At 46.3% G+C, this 20,259-nt stretch overlaps 1 protein-coding gene across 1 annotated transcript; it reads right to left on the reverse strand.

Moving 5' to 3' along the window:
• Positions 1-680: 680 nt before the first annotated feature.
• Positions 681-20,003, reverse strand: VSTM2B (V-set and transmembrane domain containing 2B). The gene is made up of 5 exons (XM_014882316.2): positions 19,613-20,003; positions 18,816-19,000; positions 17,245-17,274; positions 15,980-16,400; positions 681-1,378 (listed from the first exon to the last, which is right to left on the reverse strand). Exons 1-5 carry the CDS (start codon positions 19,683-19,685, stop codon positions 1,290-1,292), a joined length of 798 nt encoding a protein of 265 aa, XP_014737802.1. The 5' UTR covers positions 19,686-20,003; the 3' UTR covers positions 681-1,289.
• Positions 20,004-20,259: the final 256 nt, after the last annotated feature.

Raw genomic sequence — 20,259 nt, forward strand, 5'->3', positions numbered from 1 at the left:
TCTCACGAGGAAGCTCCTTTCTAAAATGCCACACAAATGACAGGGTAAGAGTCATAGTCGGGCATAGGAAATTTCAAGGTACTTCACTAAATTCAGCTAATGAAGGTCATGTTTCTTTACCAAGCCATCTTATTAGCTTACTTGAAAAATAAGCATTTTGCAACAGAAAAATAACTACTCTTTTTACTGTAAAAAAGCTTCTTTAGAGAAAGCTCACCTGGATAAGAAAAGTGATACAATAATGTATTTTTAAAAATCTGAACATATTTTAAACAAATCTTGGAACTAGGGAACACAACATTCCAGGATCATTTATTTTTATTTTCCACTGCTTGATTCACTCTTTTTCAGAGAGGCCTCAGGCAAATCAAAGCAATTTACACTGAATGCCACACACTGTCCCACTGTCCATCTACCACTTCTTGTCCTGACTGCCCAGAGATAACTGGTGGCACCAAGGAAAAGGCAGCTGCAGGCTGGGACTGGCAGCCTGCACGTTCTGCTCTGGGCTTTGGCATCAGGCAAGAGTGTCTGAAAAAGAACTGATTTCAATTTTATTTTGTTTGTGCTGCATCTTTCCTCAAGTCTCTGTGCTGTGACAAGGTAGGGAAGACACACAAGCCATCAAGTCTTCTCAGGGACATTCAGGACACAGGGAAAGCACACACATCTGTAAAAACTTTATTTCAAAATCTTTTTATTCAACTGTTATTCAGCAATATACAATACAGTTTATAAACAAATGTCTTACCTTGTTTCCAATCTTCATTTAAAAATAAATATTATTGACAGTGAATATTAATTATGGTAAGATGTACCTTTTTAATGTCTTCAAAAGAAATAATTTAATTAAAAAAGAAAAAGGAAATCCAAAAAAACCTAAACACAATAATCTACTAAAAATATTTCCTTTCTTAGGAAGGGTTTGACCCAACATCTTTACATATTGTCATAAAGATAACTGCTCAACAGTTCGTGCAAAATGAAGAGTCAGAGGAAGGGTTTAGAAAAGAAAAAATATTACATTAAAATAGAGAAATCATAAGTGCCATGCACAGAGCAGGGCTTTACACCATAGAATCTGGAAACTAGATGCATTATTCTATGTGGTTTACTTTTCTGTGGCATCCCCAAAAATATGTTTTTCCCCCCATGTAGAATTTATCATGCTTCTTTCAGTCTCTTTCTGTCCATCTTTAAAATAGTAGGGATGTCTTTGTCAGGGGTTTTGTTTGTTATTAAATAGGTTCCTTTCTGTTTGGCTGAGGAGGAGTGGAGGGAGCAGTCCGTCAGTGGTTTACTAATAAATGTACAAGCTTATGCAGTATTAACAGGGACATGTATAGGAGTGGGTCTGTAGCATAAACAGGTCCTGTACCTAGAAAAGAAAGAGACAAAGGAGAGAAGGAGATTTGATTTTTTTATCTTTTCCAATATGGAAGATTAAATGCAAAAGAGAAATATAGGAAGATTCATTTTTATCACTTCAGTGCCAGGGGTCAGAAGCTTAATTTTAATAATAAAACAGCATCCTCAAGCTATCCAACTCAAATAGCTTTTTCCTCCCCCTCCCAAATCTGACTCCACTTAGGTCATTTCATTATGTGTTACTAATGGTATGCCTAAACTTGGCTTCAGCCAAGTTACCAGCAATTGAGATTTCTATAAATACACCATAATCTGGTATATAGTTTCTTGAGAAATGACAGGTATCAACCACCCATTACTTTAAAGGGAAATGACAAATGCTGCGTCTGTACTTCTTGATTAACAGGACATGAACCCATTTCATTTGGAATGGGAACAGCAAGCCCTTGACATCTTCTTTACCTTTTATAGGAAAGAGCAGAATTTTAAATTAAAAATGTGCTCAGGAGCTATAGAAAAACAGAGGTCGGGTGTGGAACACATCTGTTCCCGTCAGTGTGTCCCAAGGAGAACGATGAGCTAACTCATGGGGCAGGACACAGCCCTCCCTGGGCACGACACTGAGGCAATTGCTCACAGCAAGGAGTGGCAGCCACGTCCATGCTGCAGCTGCCCAGGCTGTCCCTGCTTCATCCATTCACACCCACATACTCCCTCAGCTTTTTTATTTTCTAGAGACGTGTGCTGAAAAGATACAGAAAGGTATTTGCTGTGTGCACCATGGTGTGGCCCCTCTCCCTGCCATGGGAGGGCCGAGGTCTCTTGGCCACGCTCAGCCAAGAGAGCAGGACACAGGCACGAGGCTCTGGCTGTGCCACCTCTGGAATGTCACTGCTGTGCTGCCAGCACAGGCAGAGGCAAGGCAAAGGCAAAGGCAAAGGCAAAGGCAGAGGCAAAGGCAAAGGGAAAGGCAAGGCAAAGGCAAAGGCAAAGGCAAAGGCAAAGGCAAAGGCAGAGGCAAAGGCAAAGGCAAAGACAGAGGCAGAGGCAAAGGCAAAGGCAAAGGCAAAGGCAAAGGCAGAGGCAAAGGCAAAGGCAAAGGCAAAGGCAAAGGGAAAGGCAAAGGCAGAGGCAAAGGCAAAGGCAAAGGCAAAGGCAAAGGGAAAGGCAAAGGCAGAGGCAGAGGCAGAGGCAAAGTGAGACCAGCCCTGTTCCCTGGAGCAGCCCTGGTGCCCCGTGCAGCCACACCACTGCAGGGCAGGACACGGGTGCCTGGTGCTCCCTGAGCCCAGCTCAGCCCATGCAGACAAGGCCAGGCTGGGCCACTGCAGCTGCCTGGGCCCAAATGTCCCCAGGGACACCTTCCTGAGCCATGGGAGGGCCAGTGTGTGCAGCTGTCACGAGCACAGGATGGATGTGATGGATGTGGGACATTGCCACACAAAAGCAGGAGTCCAGGGGGAATGTGCCCTGCAGCTGAAGTGCAGAGGGGCACCTAGGGAGAGACTTCCTCTCTGCTGAACACCCAGCCTACAGGAGTAATCAATGCCCAAAACACTGACTTCCACCCAGGCCATGAGAGACACTTTGCAAAGCATGAAAACTTTAAAAAAAAAGTTTTCTGTGTTCAGTATCTCTGGAGAAGTAATCAGGGCACTTCTGTTTAGGAAACTCACTTCAGGCACTGTAATGTGAATACTTCAGTCTTGGTCTCTGGGACATGTGAGTGTCTCCCAGCTGTGGCATGATCAAAGGAAATGCCTCAAACAGTGCCTGAGCAAAGCACTGCTCTTGGGCTTGCTGCTCCAGCTGCCTTGTAATCTCTGTACACCTCACCAGCAATGCTGGAGTACGATTACCCAGCATCAAAAATAGTACATAGCAATGTGGTGTGCAATTGAGGAACTCAAGAAATGTCCCCACAGTGCTATTTCACAGACGCCCAGACTGTGTGGTGATTACTTAGTTATTAAGGTTTTAATTAAATCCCTGCATGCACAAACACGTGCTAAGGACTGCTAAGCAACAGCAAGGTATTAAGATGAATACAGGATTTTTGTTTTGAAAGTTGAAAAATCATTAACAAACACAATTTACTCCAGCAGCTAAAGGAGTTAGTTGCAACTCATTGCAAAAAGACACTAAAAGTGTGTGCAGGGAAGTCGTCTCTTTGGGGACATGGCACAGATGCAGGAAGGCCAGCCCAGGACAGTCCCCACGTGCTGTCACTGTCCCCTGAGCCTGGGGAGGGCAGGGGCAGCCCAGCAGCAGCCAACACTCCTGGCAGCTGCACACAGCTCAATGGTGCCAAATTTGTGCCAATTCCACACCTGCCCAGCACTGCAGGGAAGAGCTGGCCTGAGATATTTATTATGCTCCAACCTGAGTGTGCTGAAAGCCCATTTTTTTCCCTGCTAGGGCTGAATTTGTTCTTTCAATGAACAGGACTCAAGTCTGAGATGCTGCCAGTTACTCAGACAGCAAGATGTGCTTTTGTGAGGGGGAATTCCCCTGGAAACACTGAGAAACAACCTGGAGAAATGGGCTCTTGAAGCTCAAGTGCTCTTACAACCATGGTGCTGAAGGGCTGCCAGGAACACCAGCTTAGGATCATTTCTGCTTTGAAGGGAAAGCAATATTAGTCACAACTCCTTGCAGCACCTGCTTGCTTGCTTACCAAAATCATTCCTATGTTGGTTTTACCTTTATGTACTAGTTTTAGTTTAAATTTCAATGCAAAACTGTGAATTCAAGAGTCCAAATTTTGTCTTTTCCTTCTGTAGAAACTACTATTGTCTTTAATCTATATTCTCCATCTTCTCTGTTGACAGAATGTGAATTCAGACTGTTAATAGAATCTCAGCAGTTAAATGAAACATATTTTAAAAAAAATTATTTGAAAGCAATTATTCCTACTGAACACCACATACAAGCTTCTTTTATTATACTGATTCAGTGTTGTTCTGCTCTAAGACTTTAGGCAATATTGGACACACAGAACTTCAGAATTCTCCTTCCTTTAAATATAAGCAGACAGAAAAATAATTTCTGTTAACCTGAATCATTGATTATAAATAAACTGAACTTAGTGTCCTCAATTCTGCTGTTACTGCAGTAGTGGAAGTCTCGACTTTAATTAATAAATTGCTACATCTGTAGATGTAAACAAACAAAATGTGAACTTGAGCATGAGGATCTGGACACATGATTGACCCAGGTATGGGAACAGAGAGTTCTTCTCCAAACACCCTAAACTAGGAGTACACACTTATTTGCAAACTACAGATGCTTGCGAGAGAACATTTCACTGATATTTTGAATATTCATTTGATGCTCCGTTATTGCAAGCTTATTTATCACTACACAGACTTACAACTTTGCTTTAAAAATATTTATATGCTCATGGCCAAAAGGAAAAGTCTACCAGCATGCAGAACAAATCGTTCTCTTTGTGTATGGTGAATTGCTCTCTGGCATCACTCATCCTTTGCTATTTATGACATAATAGTGTTTTACTGCAATTTTCTATGTAATAATTTTATTATGCCAGAATTAATCACAGTTTGACTTAAAACAGTTCAATTGAAAACAAACATTAATTAACCAAGTGACTTGTAACATCCAGAAAAAAATGGGATGATTCTTTTACAAGCTATATTTAACCGATGGTCAAAACCCACCGTTTCCAGCAGTCACCTATTTTTCTTACTACAAAGAATCTGAAAAGTCCTTTGATGTCTCTTTCTGAGATGGTGGTGAAATGCAGTGGCCCATATAATAAAAAGCTGAAAGACATCAGTAGCCTATTTTCCTTGAAAGATGAGATAACACCTAAAATCTGAGTGCCTATTGATGATGGAGCTGGGGCCCTGGTTGGCAGCATCACGAGACATTTCTCTGCACTGCCTTTTATGCAGTGACCTGTTAGCCTTGGCCTATTTCCTTACAGAACAATGCCCAATTAAAGCCCTCAAACCTGGCATTTCATTAAGAGGTGAGGGACCAAATTGACCATATAGACTGATCTATTCTCTCAGTCCAGAAACTTTAGACTGTGCTTGATACATGTTCTTGTTCTGGTATCCATGGAAAAAAATTGGAGTTTTACATGGGTTGCTGGTCAAGGATCATTACAAGCAATAACCTCCTAGATAAAACAGATTCTCACTCGCTGACATACATTTGGAGCACTTGCACTGAATGGAAGGGAATTTACCCAACTCCAGACCTAAGAGCTTCTTAGGAGTTTTTAATTGAAATTACAAAAGTCACTATATACTTACTGAACCAAAGAGATAATAAGCTACACCCCATTAGAACTATTCCACACTTTGAGACAAGATCTTATAAACTGTCTACACCCTTCACTCTTAAGTACTTCCAGCATAATCCACACACTGCATTTTTGCTTTTTACTATCTTTTTTTTTGTACCCAATGTCTTAAAATTCCCACTCCCCCCCAAGAGTTAATTCTCCAGAATGCCATGCAGAAGTGCATGCAGAGCCTGTGCTGACTTTAGCAGACCCTCCCAGCTCAACCCTAGAGCACTCTGTGGAACAGGAGGTGGTGCTGCTCAAAGAAGTTCCGGTACCACAGAAAAACCACTGAGCTATGGTGTCCCCATTTCTCCTGGCTTTTGGCTGGCTGTGCATCACCCTGTCCAGGCACAACCAGAAACAGCTCCTCAGATGCCTTTTGGTGTAGCTAATTTCAGCAGTGGTGACTTCCCACATATTTATGAGCAACTGCATGGGATCTGCTCATCACTGAACCTGCCTAGAAGGCATGATGACAAAATTAGTTTTCTATCCACTGCAGTTTTTATTTATGATTCTCCGAGTTTTGGAACAGCTTTCCATAACTCATCTCAAAAAAATGCCTCACAGAAGTCAGCATATGTTTTTATTTCTACACAACCATGCAGGTAGAAGCTTGTGATTCTGCTTTGTTTCTTCATCCATGACATCAAGGTTTTTAAGGGCAGGAGTAAATCTTCTCACACAGCCAGGTGAAACTATCAGCATTGCCCTCCACATCCTTCATGATCATGCCCACATTTCACTTTCCTTATCCACACCAGAAGCTGAAAGCAATTTTATTGACCAGAAGACACTAACCAGAGTTTTGTAAAACTCTGTCATCACTTTAGGTCTTCTCAAATATACCTGTGTTTCACTGTTTCTCTACCTTCTCTCTCAAGATATCCACTGCAATATTCAGGCCTATACTTAGAGGTGAATTGCCAAAACCCCACATTACAAGAGTAACCAAAAGCCTCCCCTGTCCTCATTTTGGAAACTCAATAGGTTTTAATATCTCAAATAAGATTCCATTTGCATTTGGAGTATTTAGCAGTCCTGAAATGAATATGTTTTACTTGCCCACACCTGTATCTGTTTACATGCTGGGCTAAATTCACCTGAAAACAATGAGGTGAGAACTTAAGGCTTGATAACTCTACAGAAGCTGCATACAGGGCAGCACAGTGCAAACTTCCTGAATAGGCAGAAAAATAAATATGTGCATTTGAGAAAAAGCCAGTTCCTTGTAACAGCCTGGTCCTTAATTTTGACTCTTCTTGACATGACAACTCAAAAAGCTCACCTAGGACAGAAAACTGGTGTTTTAGTGGTTTGGTGTTTTAGACTTTGGTGTTTCAGCATGGTAGCAGGAAGGCTACTGATTACAAAACAAATAAATTGGATGGCGATGGGAGAGGAGTGTAATCATGCAAGGAAATGATGCAGAAATAAAAGTTTTGTTTTGATAAGAAGCTAAGAGAAGAAAAATATTCCTTATGCAGTATTGATTTTCTTAAGTACTGCAGTGCTCTGCTGGAAGTCACTGTGTGAGTGCCTGTGGGACAGGACAGACACAGGCATTGGCAGAGGAGTTTGGGATGTGTTTCTTAAGGCACCTGCAACTACTGAGGTGGATTTTGATCTCAACAGAGCTCATTTTAACTGAGACTCATAAAAGCCAAATTTTCCTTAAATTGTTAGTGCTGACAATCCCTGCCAAACCTGCTCATGGTACACAGACCAGCCAAGTGCTCTGTTATCCTCTACAGAGGCTCTTCCCTCTCCTGGATCATAAGGACACCATTAGACATGAGGTACAGGATTAAATGGACAATTGATCTGAGCCATTCCACAGCTGCTGCAGGTCTGCACAACACTTTTGTATTAACCACAGCTATCACAAAAAGAGGAGCTGTTGAACTAGTGGATTTGATGAATGTAGGGAAATACCTATCTGTTATAGAGCAAGAAATACTTCTACCTTTATAAAGAAATACTTCTGTTAGGTTCCCAGAGAAATACACAGTTTTATTGCCAAAAGACTGGCAAAAACCCATCTCCCACTAAAGTTACAAGAAATAGGGGTAACACAATATGGGAAATATTTTCCCTCAATATAGCCATTTCACTTCTGTGGTAGCCAAAAGTGTACAGAACAATCAGCACTCTTACCAAAGCCTCCCTCTGCTTCTTCAAACACTACATGTGCCTGTGAACACCACTGTGCTGAGGGCAGGCAGTGCCCACAGACAGCCCAGCAGAGCAGCAGCTGAGCTGGGGGAGCCAGGTCCTTCAGGTGCTGCTCTTCTGCACTGGAGAGAGCCAAACAAACCACTCAACCACCCCAAAAATCCGGGATAAATTAAAGAGTAACTTCAAGACAACACCAGGAGTAATTTATAACAAGGTGCAAAAGGAAACACAGTTCTAGACGGTGTCAATGCAGATAGAAATGCATCCTGAATGCTTAAAATGAGTAATTCATTCTATATAGATTACACAGTTTAAATACTTTCTATTGGTTTGCATTTCAATAAGCCAGTAACTTTCCTCTTTGAAGACCTGCAGCTGGTCTCTACTTTGTATTACCTTCACATAAACAGATTTCTGCTTTGGTATCGGTGAGATGATCTCTCCTTGCCAAACAGCTTATTAAGACTGTCAAACCATGCAACCATGAATTTGTTTTAATTTCCAGAATTTTCTGCAGTTCCACGATCTAAAATTAACTTAACAAAACCAAGAACCGTTAATTCATTCCTTGAAAGTTGAATAACGAGAGATACAAAATTCTTTGTAATGAAATTTGGTGGAAAATGAATTCTAAACTAAAATACAGGGAAAAATAAGCAACTGCATTAGTGGTAGTTCAGGTGGTAAATAAGCAGCCAGTCCTACACTTACTTCTTCTGTACTATTATGTGAGCAATTCCAGAGCACATCTATCACAAGTAACAAAAGCACAACTCAAACTGCCCAGATCACAAGGCAATGAAGAATACTGGGAGCTGGTTTCAGACATATTCTCAGGTTTTTCATTCTCATTAGGAGGACTAAAAAATCATATTGCAGAAAAGCAGGCAAGCATAATATGGTCACACAATTCCATAGGCTGGAACTTTATGAAAAGACCGACAGAGTCCCACTGGACTGAACCACAGGTTTCACATCTGGTAATTGATACAAATTGTAAATATTTGCAACCCCGATATAAAGACAATAACACTGTGGTTCTCACTTCACTGTTTTTAGAGTATTTTTCACTTGATCAGGATTAGGAGCAAGCTGCCAATGTAGTTGTAATTATCACTCCAATCAGAATTACTAAACTTAAGCAGATGCAAGTGCAGATTAAGGATTTTTTTGAAAAATAACCCCATCCTGTCCATACTTAAAGAACAGAGGTAAGTGCATTAGCAGAATGCATGATGAGATATGAAAAATGGCTGTATTGAGAGCATGTGCCTGAAAAAAAAGCAGACTCTGTGATTTCCATAAAGAAGGGATCACTTTTTTGCTGTAAACAAATAGCAGCATTTTGGAACTGACCCACAAATACACAGACCCTCCAAACATCTCCAATGACTGATATTTGCTAGATGTTAGTTAACTAAAGACTCTGCTGTGCCCTAGATGTAAGAGAGGCCAAGCTTTGCAGAATAAGGTAGGAAGGGGTTATTTGACAAAACTGTGGACATGGGATATTCCTCAATACCCTCTGCACATGTGAACTCTGCAGCTCCTCAGCATGAGAGGGATTCAGATTAATAAGCCAATTTTAAAAGTTATAAAGCAGCAAACTATTTCTAATTATTTCAGTTTGATGAATTTTACCCACAGAACCACAGAATGGGTGAGGCTGGAAAAGAGCTGTAAGATCACCGAGTCCAGCCAGCCACGAGCTCAGCACCACCACACTGTCTGCCACTAACCCATGTGCTCGGGTGATGCATTCCCATGTGTCCTGAACACAAAACATGTCCATGAGAGACCTGCCTGTGCTCTGCCTGCTTTGGAAGGCAGCAGCCTCTCCCTGCACACCAGGGGCAGGGCACAGCAGATATTGTGGGGAATGCCTGAGGTCCTTCCTGTGTGAGCACAGCTCCCTGCTCCAGCCACACACAGACCCCTGTGCCGAGCACACTGCTGCTCTGCCAAACTGCTCTTCTTTCCAGCTAATAAAATTGCCTCCCAGCTGATAACAGCCTAGCAATATAAAGTGCTCGGTTGTTAGCTGCTGTTGTGACAAATAATACCATTCTGCTGACAACCCCATTTTTTCCAATACAAACCTACTTGAACTGTTTATTATTGACATATGGGACTGCTCTACCATTATCTAATTTTAAAAAACACATAGTAAACAGCAATAGTGAGCCTGACAGCATTCTTACTGCTTTAGCAAAGTTAAATCAAAATCCAAAGCGACCTCCTTTTATTGCCAGCACAGTCCTGTCAGGCTCTCTTAAGTAAAAAAGAAACACCTACACAGGACTATTGTAAGATTCATTTCCTGGCAAAGGTTACTTTGTGCTTGTTGTCCAACTACAGCCCACACTACTAAAAGCCTTCTCAAAACCAGTACCAGTAAGGCTGGCTGAGCATTTCTTCGTGCCACGACTGCTAAGTTTTAAACTGTTGGGGATCTGTATAAATCGACAACACAGTTCAAGCATTAGTTTATACATCAGTAAAGCCGAGCAGGTATAGCAGAGGAGGGCAGTGCATAACAGTTACTGACTCTCGTAAAAGATCAAAAGTTAGCTGGTTCTGCAAACTAAGACTCGCCTTTGCAAATTATCTATTGAAATAATGTATAAAGAACTAGCACTATATGTATATTCCTGCCCCAAATGCTGCTTGCTCATGCAAAAACACGCGTGGGTGCACTGAGCCTTTCTTCATATAAATTTCTAATCTTCACTCACTAATGAATCAATCTTATATAGAAATCTAGACGAGTGTTAGGTACAGCTTCCACATTCATTAAAAAGACCTGGAATACTCCCTTCATTTGGTTTAGTAATATTTTTAGAAGATTTTTTCATCTGTAACTTAAAGATATCAAAGAAATTCAAATAATATTCAGATTTCTTCAAGGGCACTGAACAGGCTAGAGTAGAATAGGTTAGTACAATTTTGTCTGTCCTCTGGGGAACAAGCCAGAACTGCTGAAAGGAGGTTACTCAAATAAATTGCATTTCCACAGTACAAAAACACCCAGGCACAGCTTGTTTCTGCCCTAGATAATGAGGTGACACAGTACAGCAGTTAGTGCTTTTGTCCAGTTCGAGAATTAATCCATATTACACAGACACAAAAGAAGATATTTGACCTCACTTGTCCCCAAAGCAGTCTAATTTGCCTAGATATTAAAGTGCTAGTGATGTGTATTTAATGAGAATTCTTTTTGCATGTTTATTATCCAGTGACATTTAGGAGGTCAGCCTGATAATTCAGTTATGGCCTCTGTCTTGCTACTTTATTTAATGTAAAGGAAAATGTGATGTGACCTAGGTTGCATTTAACTACAAGTAACAACAGAATTGAGCTCATACATGGTCTCATAAAAAGCACAAGGGGAAGTGGAGTAGACAGACATTACTGAGTGGGAAAGGCAGGGAGCCTGAGCTGAGCAGCCTCATAGACTCTCCTTTCTTGCTATTTCATGTAATGTTCATCTATCAAACATAACCGAGCTCCACAGGCTGTGTCTCAAACTAGCAGAGAGCCATTCAAGCTCTGACAAAGCCAGGAGAGCCCTGAACTCAAACCCTTACCCAAAGTTAGTCCAAGCCCAAGCACAGCTCCTCCAAACAGAGTCCCCCTAACCAGCCACAGCTCTGCACACTCAATAAAACACTGAGCTCCTTCCTGTGCTGTCTCTAAGCTGCAAAGACAGCTCTGTTGCTTCCTAGAGCACAGCAGAGATCTGAGATCCTCCCCATGGCCTCCTGCCTCAAGGTGTGCAGGCTGTGCCTGCCCTGCTCTGCTGACACCACGGCCACAGGGGCTGCACGACTGGCACCTGCTGCTTTATCTTGCCCGAGCAGCCCAGGAGCAGAGCTCTGGGCTCAGACATAAAAGGCTGTGAGGAGGGGAGGGACAGGCATGGAGTGAAGGTTTATGTTCTTCATTGCCATGACCACTTCATCTGTGCACAACACATGAGCCTGTGCCCCTCCCAGAGCTTCTTGTTTCACACTCCCATCTTTGTTTATTTTATTTAAAGCTCTCACTTCTGAGCTTTGAGGCTAGAGATCAAACAAATAAAAGGGATTTTGAAAGCTGCAATGTCTGATCTACATTCTCCTCAGAAGCTAAACTAAAAATTGCCCCCAAGCCAATACACAGACACTCATTTTGGAGACCATTTGCTAGGATATAATACAGTCAGTTTCCCTCCCAGGAGGTCAGGATGAAGATCCTTGTTTATTACTTCACCATCAGATGACAAAGTTAGTCTCACGACTACGGCACTAGACTTAAATTTAGAAGATGTGAAATTAAGTTTTCATATTTAATTTCACAGCTGTCACACGACTCAACAAAGTCAGTTATTGTTCTTGTGTGACTTAACTGTCTCAAACACTTGGACTACAAACTTCCAGAGACAGAGATACCATGTGTTTCACTCAGTGATGCTCCTGCATCCCCCCTATTCTACCCAGTAAAAACCAGGAGCACTTCCAAACAGAAACAACTCTGCACACTTTCACTTGTTCACCCCAATTTTCTCCTACAGTGTAAGATTCCATTTGTGTACAAGCATTTAAACTAAAAGCTCAATATTATTTCATTTAGAACCACATGGACGACTGCTTCTCTGATAGTGTTAAAAATGGTCTCGCCAGCAGATCTTTGTCTCCTCACAGCCCAAATCCCATTTGCTAGGTTTCCACTTCAGTTCACCTTGCTGGCAGACAAGCAGTAACCTTTCTGACTCATGAGACCATAGCACCAAGTTTTTATATGGTTGTTCAAACATCACAGATAAAATTCTGTTTAAGTAGCTAATATTTGTGGCATAGTGGTAAATTTTTCAGTTATATGGATTTATTGCCTTATATACCATAATGCTGACACAAACTTCAGCCAAATATCATTTCTGATGGTGTCCAAAACAATAGATTTTCTATTTATACCTGGTTTGTCAGATGAGACTCTCTGTTCTTTATATAATCTCAGTAACAGACACATTTATCCTAATAAATTCATGTTTCAGTTCACTTAGAAGATGTAAAGAATCCCACTTTTCCATGGTGCGTGACGGGGGCAGCAGCTGAAGTCAACAAGAGCCCTGGAGGCACATGCCAATGTAGCATTTGATCTATAATCATGTTTATTGGAATTCAAGTACATAGAGGCCCTCTCTTACTACACTGGAAGTATTGGGAAGATTTCTATTGCAAGGAAAATGGGATTAGAGGCCAATTCATGCAGGACACTCTAGCTAGGGCCATGCTCTTAGGCAGAGCTCTCCAGTGTCTTAAACGAGGATGTTTCTTAATTGCTGATAGCAAATCTATTATTCGACCACATTTCTGCTTTTATACAGAGGAAATATCCCTGTGTACAATGAAAAGACTTAGAAATGCTAAATACTTTTAATATATTAGACTATTCAATTATTACACACAGATTTGGTGCAAGTGCTTATCTGTATGTGTTACAGGGCTCAAATAGGATAATGAAGTGTATGTATCACACTGCTATGCAGATATAACTCATAACAGCAACACCAGGTTAGGTCCTGCAGTCTCAAACAGCACGTGAAAAAAGATTTAGTTGGATTTGTTGGCCCTACTGTGTGGAAAACCAGTAATGACACTGCCTCGGATGGGTGCACTTGAAACAGGGCTTCTGGTTCCCATAAATAAATAAAAGGGGAAAAATCCCATTTTCTATAAAGCAACTGCATTCTTTATGGAGAACAATAATTACTGTACCTGACATAGCTCTAAAGAACACCACTTTAACATACAAATGGGAAATTCAGAAGGTGTAAGATGTCATTTTATTTTAGGAAATTTTGAAGAAAGTTTAGCACTTATCCAAGCTGACTGGCAGCACTGGAGACCCCATTCTTCCCTTTCCTCACAAAAGCAGATGATACTCCTGCAAGCCCTCACCACACTGACTGCCATGTTAGTATTTTATGCAGGTACAGAAATTACAACAAACCAGGGAGAAGCGTGTTATTCAGGGAGGTCTTGATTCAAGCAGAGTAAAAAGGCATTAATTTCTAAAGGAGGACCATACCAAAATATACGATGGGGACAAAAGCAGGTGTTGGTTTACACCTTACTAAGTCAGTACAGGAACAGGAACAGCCTGACTTGGCTTTCTCCAGCACTGGAGCTGCCACGGAGTGGCACTGTTCACAGAGACCAATGTGCCCAGCAGGGAGCTCACAGCACCAGATTTTGATTTAGCCAGTTTTGTAGCTCTCAGCATCGGTCTCCACCTGGAGACCCCCACTAGATGGTTTTCTGTATACTGCTTACCTTTTTCACTGATTTGAATCATTCTATTACCCCCACTGCTGGCCACAATGCTACCAGTTTATTTTCAGAATTTAACGCAGCCTAGAAATGATGCAGAAGTGCCATATCCCAAAGCACAGACATGTAAAAAATTGGGACAGACAGCAGTTTAGCTGATCTGGGCAGGAGGTCTTGCCCTAACAGGCATATGTGACATGCTGTCTTGGCAGCACACGCTCACATCCATCTGTTGACGTGGAACTGAGCCCACTGCACTTCCACTGTCCTGGTTTTAGTTCATATGCACCACATAAGCTCTGGGTTCAGCAGGCAGGGTGCACAGTGCTGCAAGTCCTAAACTCAGCCTCTACTGTCAGCATGGAAAACACTGCAAGAATTCTCAGTCACGGAGTGGAGAGGAAACATAACAACCCCCAGATCTGGGGTTCCAGGAGGAAAGCAGATCTTTCCAAACAAAAAATGATAGATTATGAGCATTACAGTGTCTGGTTTAACTTCTTGGGGTCAGTAGATTCAGCAAAAGCAAAATGAACTTCTTTAAATGGCCAGGAACACCTGTAGTTAGATGTCAGGAATTGTCACCTTATCTTCCACTAGACACCAATGAAAAACTAGCTTAGTCTTGGGAATGATAAGGAGTAAAATCTAACTTTCACATGTATTTCTACAGAAGAAGGAAACTAAATTATTCAGAAAACAGGAAAAGGTAGTAGCCAGATAAAACACAGCACCTGTAAAGCACCAGCAGGTCACAGTAACCCAGATAGGAATAATTTCCATTACTGTGAGCCAAAACCTGCAACTGTTTGGCCAGAAAGTGTGAAGAGGTATCAGGAAGAAGTGTGAACTTCCCTGTGTGAAGATTATGAATCTGCGTCAGAAGAGACTCAACAGAGAAGGGAGCTCAGGGCCTTCCTTGCACAGTCAGTGGCATAAAATTGTTTCCCTTCTTCCACAGATAACTTGGCAGGGACCTTTGTTCAACATTAGCTAAGTGACAGTGGCTGAGAGGGGTGCTGAAGGCCAGCCAGAGCAGCACCACACCTCCGAAGCTTGAAACACTTTTGCAATGCAGATTTAAGACTATATTCTTCGTCCCAGACATTCCTGTCATTGAATAAAGGTTTATAACTGCCTTCTCTGGCAAATCACAATATGATAATGTGGCATTAATAACTTAATACAGTATTAACTGATAGGCAATCAGTATTAGCATGATGTTTACATTTGGAAAACATTATAGAGCACTGTATCTCCAATTCTTATCCTGCCATTAATTCAGATGTGGAGCTCATTACACAGCAATTGACATTTCCCTTCTGAATCTGCATCTTGCTCTGCACAGGCCTCGCATCTGCCTGGCACCGCCAGCCCTGTAAACCACTCGCTGATCTAAATTCTCTGCAAATCTAAATTCTCTGCAGAACATCCACGGCGTTTCGCTCACCTGAGGCTGCAGCTGCTGTTTCAAACGCTGCACCCGAAAAGCTGCAAGGGGGATCTGAACGTGGGGCCTCCCACCGCACCTACCCAAAGGGATGCAGGTCCCAGCCCTGTACTGGGACCCGTCTCCCCAGCCCCGTGCCTGTGCTCACTCCTGTCCAGACCGGGGCAAGGCGCCACTCCCGGCCTTTGGGACAGCCTAAGCACACTTCGCCAACAGACCTGGGCGCGATTTCTCAGTTTCAGCGTGGCAGCGAGAGTCCCCCCAGGGCACAGGGCTCACAGTGCCCGGCCCGCAAGCAGCGGCAGTGCCGGGGCTCAGTGCGGGAGCGGGGTCCCCTCCCGCCCCCCGCCCTACCTGACCCGTGCTGCTGGCGGAGGATGGCGGCCTGCCCGGGCGGCGGCGAGGCCGAGGAGGCGGCGGCGGCGGCGGCCGTCGAGGCTGCGGTGGCGGTGGCGGCGGTGGCGGCGGTGCTGCCCGGGGCGGGGGCCGGCGGCGGCGGCGGGCGCTTGGCGGGGCCGGGCGGCGGCGTGGGGCGGGCGGCGGGGCCGTGGCGGCGCGGGGCGGCCCCGCTCTGGATGTGCGACACCGCCTCGGCCGCCTGCACGTCGGGCGGGGCGAAGCGGGACAGGACGCGCAGCAGCGCCTGAGCCTTGTGCTCCTGCGTCTCGTCGTCGCTGTAGTCCGACACGCGGCACTGGTAGACGCCCTCGTCCTGCCGCCGCACGCCCGACAGGCGCAGCCGGTGCGAGATGTCATTGCCCTGGACGCGGACCGTCTGCAAGAGAGCGCACGGCCGGCACGGCCTCAGCGACCCTGCCCCGCCCTGCGGCCCCTGCCCCTGGTTTGCTGCCCAGAGCACGGAGCCGGGGCCGATTTCCCCAAAGCAGCGGACACCGAGCCCAGAGCCTCGCTGGTAAAGCCCCACCTCGCGGGGCTATCCAGAACCAGCCCCTGTCCCCATCGTTCCCACGCCACCTCCCACCTGTCACCAGCAGCGCTCTGCCATCAGTCCCCGCGGGTGTTCTCTCGCCCCCCGGCCGGTCCCAGGTTCGGGCAGCCCTCGGGCCTCACCCCGAGCTCCCCTTGCCCCCCTGGGGAAAGCGCAGCCCCCGGGGTCGCCCCCCGCCGGCTGCAGCGAGCCCAGCCCGGCTGGGCACAGCGCTCCTCTCCGGGTCCGGGAGCTGCCCCGTGCTCAGCACCGCGGAGAGAGACACCGGGCCGCATGGGAGCAAAAGGGGCGTGTTTCCTGCTGGACAGCCACAGAAAGGGGCCGCCTCAGCGACTGGGGGCTTGCAGAAGGCTGGGGAAAAAAGCAAGATTCTCTTCTAGTTTGGCCTACAGTTCTTTTCCAACGTGGCTAAGGAAGGGCTGTAAGGCAAGCGTCACCTCCTCTGGATTTGCAAGGAGTTAGACGTGACTGCAAAACCAGCAACAGATGGTGACAACGTCTTGAGCCACGGCACACTGAGGAGGGGAAACGTGCCACACTCCCGCCGTGCTGCAGGAGCGCGGCTGCCAGTGAGACCAGCTGCATTCGTGTGTCAGGAAATGAGGGGGGCATGCAGTCAATCCCACGAGCGTGGGAGGACGGGTGTGCACCCATCTCGAGCTGCACTTACGCTGATTTTGGTTGCATCCTTATTTGCTACCTAGAAGAACAGAAAAAAAAGGGCAATTAGACTCAGCGCTGCCAGCACATCAACAGGATGCTCATATTCCCACCCCAGCGGAAGGACAGGACATGGATAGATGTAACTTTCTCCGCTTGCCATTCACACAGCCTGTGTGGCCCAGGGCAGTCCCCGAGGTGATGGGGAAGGCAGCAAAGCAGTGCTCAGCCGAGGGGACTGTTTTGGTAAAGTTCCCATGCAGCCCCACAGAAGCGCTGCCTTCCCCAAGGGTGCGAACAGCAGCCAAAGAAATGCTTGTTGCATGCTCTGCTGCTCACAGTCACTGACAAACACAGGGAAGACGGTATGCCAGCAGCACAGCAGTGAATGGCTTGGGCAAGCTGGATCCTGCATGGCTCAGGGCAGAGTTCAGTCCTGAAACACCCTGGGAGCAGGTATCATGCAGCAGGTTTCATATTTGGTTATGTTTTTGTCTCCAGCCAACCACTGTAAACCTAAGTGATGCCTCAGACCTCACTGATACGCCTCTCAGGGAGATGGTCATCATTCTCCAGGCTTGCTCTGTCATCATTTATTGTAAAAGCAGCTCACAGTTTTTATATAAGGTTAAAGAAGACATTTAAATCCAAGCGATTTATTTCCCAGTCTGACAACTGACTTACACTTTCCCCAGCTAGGCGGCATCACATTAGCTCAGTGTCTATATGCTTTGCATCTCTATTTGAGCTCTGCAGGAAAACAAGCGTGCCACAGAGAGGGGAGCTGGCACAGGCACAGAGGCTGCTGCGGGCCACCCTGCTGGCACAGAGGACGGGGGCTGGAGAGGATGACATGTCCTGCACAGTAGGGCAACACAGCCTCAAAGTCCTGCTTTACCCCACTCCTTGTACAGCCCCATCTGGCACCTGCAAGGTGTCTTTGCTCTGGTGGGGGAGCTGTAGAATGAACTGGCTTATGCTGGGGAAATGCAGCTGAAATATTTAAACTAAAGCCTACCCTTACACCAAGTGGCTTCCTAGGGGGAGGGGAAAAGGCACGCAAGATTTAACTCTGCCTCATGCATTTTAATTGCTACATCTGACTGAAAACATCTTACTGAGCTTCAGATATGGACACAAGTGTGGACGTGTACAAGTAACTGTACATTTGTAAATGCAGACTGATACCACGTTAATGTACCAACAGAGAGGTGTACCCCTCAAGCCCTTCTCTGCACTATCAGTGAGCAGAGACCACCTTTTACAGCGATTCCTAGCTCAGTCCACAAAAGCACTGGTTTTTGCTTGTCTACACTTCTTTTCTTAGGACCTCATTGCTGATTTTGCAGTGGAACATTTATCATTTTCTGTTTACAGTCCTTAAAGCTCTGATGTTTTTTCCTGACATGAAGTGCATGCCCTGTACTCCTGCATCCCTCGGAGGGCCTGGGCACACTGATCTTTCCTACTGGTGGCCGGCACTGGGCAGAGGAAACACTCTGGGAATGCTGAGTTTATTCTAATTACTGCCTAAGCATGTTGCATTTGATGAAGATATATATCTCCATAGCAATGTATTACCTTGCTCCTGCTGCCGGGGACACTGATGGCTAATTCGTGTGCAAGTTCTCTGGCTGGTTCTTTAAGGTACCACCACTGGATTTCCAAGGAGTAAGAGGTGGATCCGCTGGCTCGGAAAGCACAAGGCATCTCAATATCATCTCCCTCCCTAACAGTCACATCTTTGGGAACTTCAGTAAAGGTAGCTGGGGGGAAGATAGAGTTACAAGGGCTGGTTAATGAGAGAGATTAAAAGACAAGATCAGTCTTTTTCAGTCTAACTTGAGCTGTTTCAGCTCAAGAGCTAAGCACTGATCACAACACAGGTTTCCTGGAGCCCAGGTACCACCGAGCATCCGGGACTGTGCACCCGGGGCAGGGCCGAGCCGGCCCCCGTCACGCTGCAGCCGCGGCTTCAGTGGAAAGTTTGCAGAGGACTTTAAAACCCCCTAGTCCTTCTAAGAAAGCCCTCGGCTTGATCCAGGGCCACCGGTGTCCCACTGTGCCCTCCCGCCGGGCGGCGCGGGGACTGTCCCGGGCTGCGCGCCCGCCGCGCCCCGCTCGGTTCCGCTGTGCGCTGCCGGCAGCTGCGGCCCAACAGTGCCACCTTGTTCTGCCAGAGCCCGGGCAGGGCAGCTCCCTGCCCCCAGCCCCGCGCTGGGAACGCGCCGGGGAGGCCGGGCCTGCCAGCAGCGGGGCGGCTGCAGCTCGGTGCGGACGGGCGGCCCCGCAGCCCCGACGGCCCCGCAGCCTCTCGCCAGCGAGTGGTGCCCGGAGCGGCGCATCGCCGCGGGAAGAGACCGAAGTTCCCTACTCACCGGTGACAATGAACAGCAGAGGAGCGTTGAACATCAGGTAACAAAGGGTGCAGAACAGCCCCCGACTTTCCATCGCATCTATGTGGGCTGCGGGCGGGGACCTGGCTGGGGGCGCAGCCGGGCACGCCTCAATCCATCGCACACAGCGGGCCGGGGCAAGGCTCCTTCCCAAAAAGCCAAAGCCTCCCGGCTAACCTCGGTTTGCGGAGAAGCAAATATAAAATCCACAGCCGGCTGCTCAAACTCGCTCGCAGGTGGAAGCGACGTTTCTGGGAATGCAGCAATAAATCGCGTCCCGCTCCTTCGCTCCAGCACGGGCGGGATTCAGCTGCCCTGCGCTGCCCGGGGGCTCCCGCAGCCCGAGAGCGAGCAGGCGACACCGGGCGCCTCTCCGAGCCCCATCCCACGGAGCGCTCCGCGCCGGGAGCTCGCCGCGAGGTCCAGCGAGGCGGCGGCAGCGGGGACGAGGCGGCGGCAGCGGGGACGAGCCTCCCCTTCCCTCCCTCCCCTTCCCTCCCCTCCTGCGCCCGGGCAGCGCCCGCCGTGCGCCCGTCGCGGGCTCTGCCCCTGCGCGGCGGAGGCGGCGGCAGCCCGAGCCCGCCTCTCCCCGCCCGGCCGGTGGACTCGGTGGACCTGGTGGAGCCGAT

This window comes from Sturnus vulgaris, chromosome 12 (assembly GCF_052056855.1).
Source record: "Sturnus vulgaris isolate bStuVul1 chromosome 12, bStuVul1.hap1, whole genome shotgun sequence".
Classification (NCBI taxonomy): Eukaryota; Metazoa; Chordata; class Aves; order Passeriformes; family Sturnidae; genus Sturnus; species Sturnus vulgaris.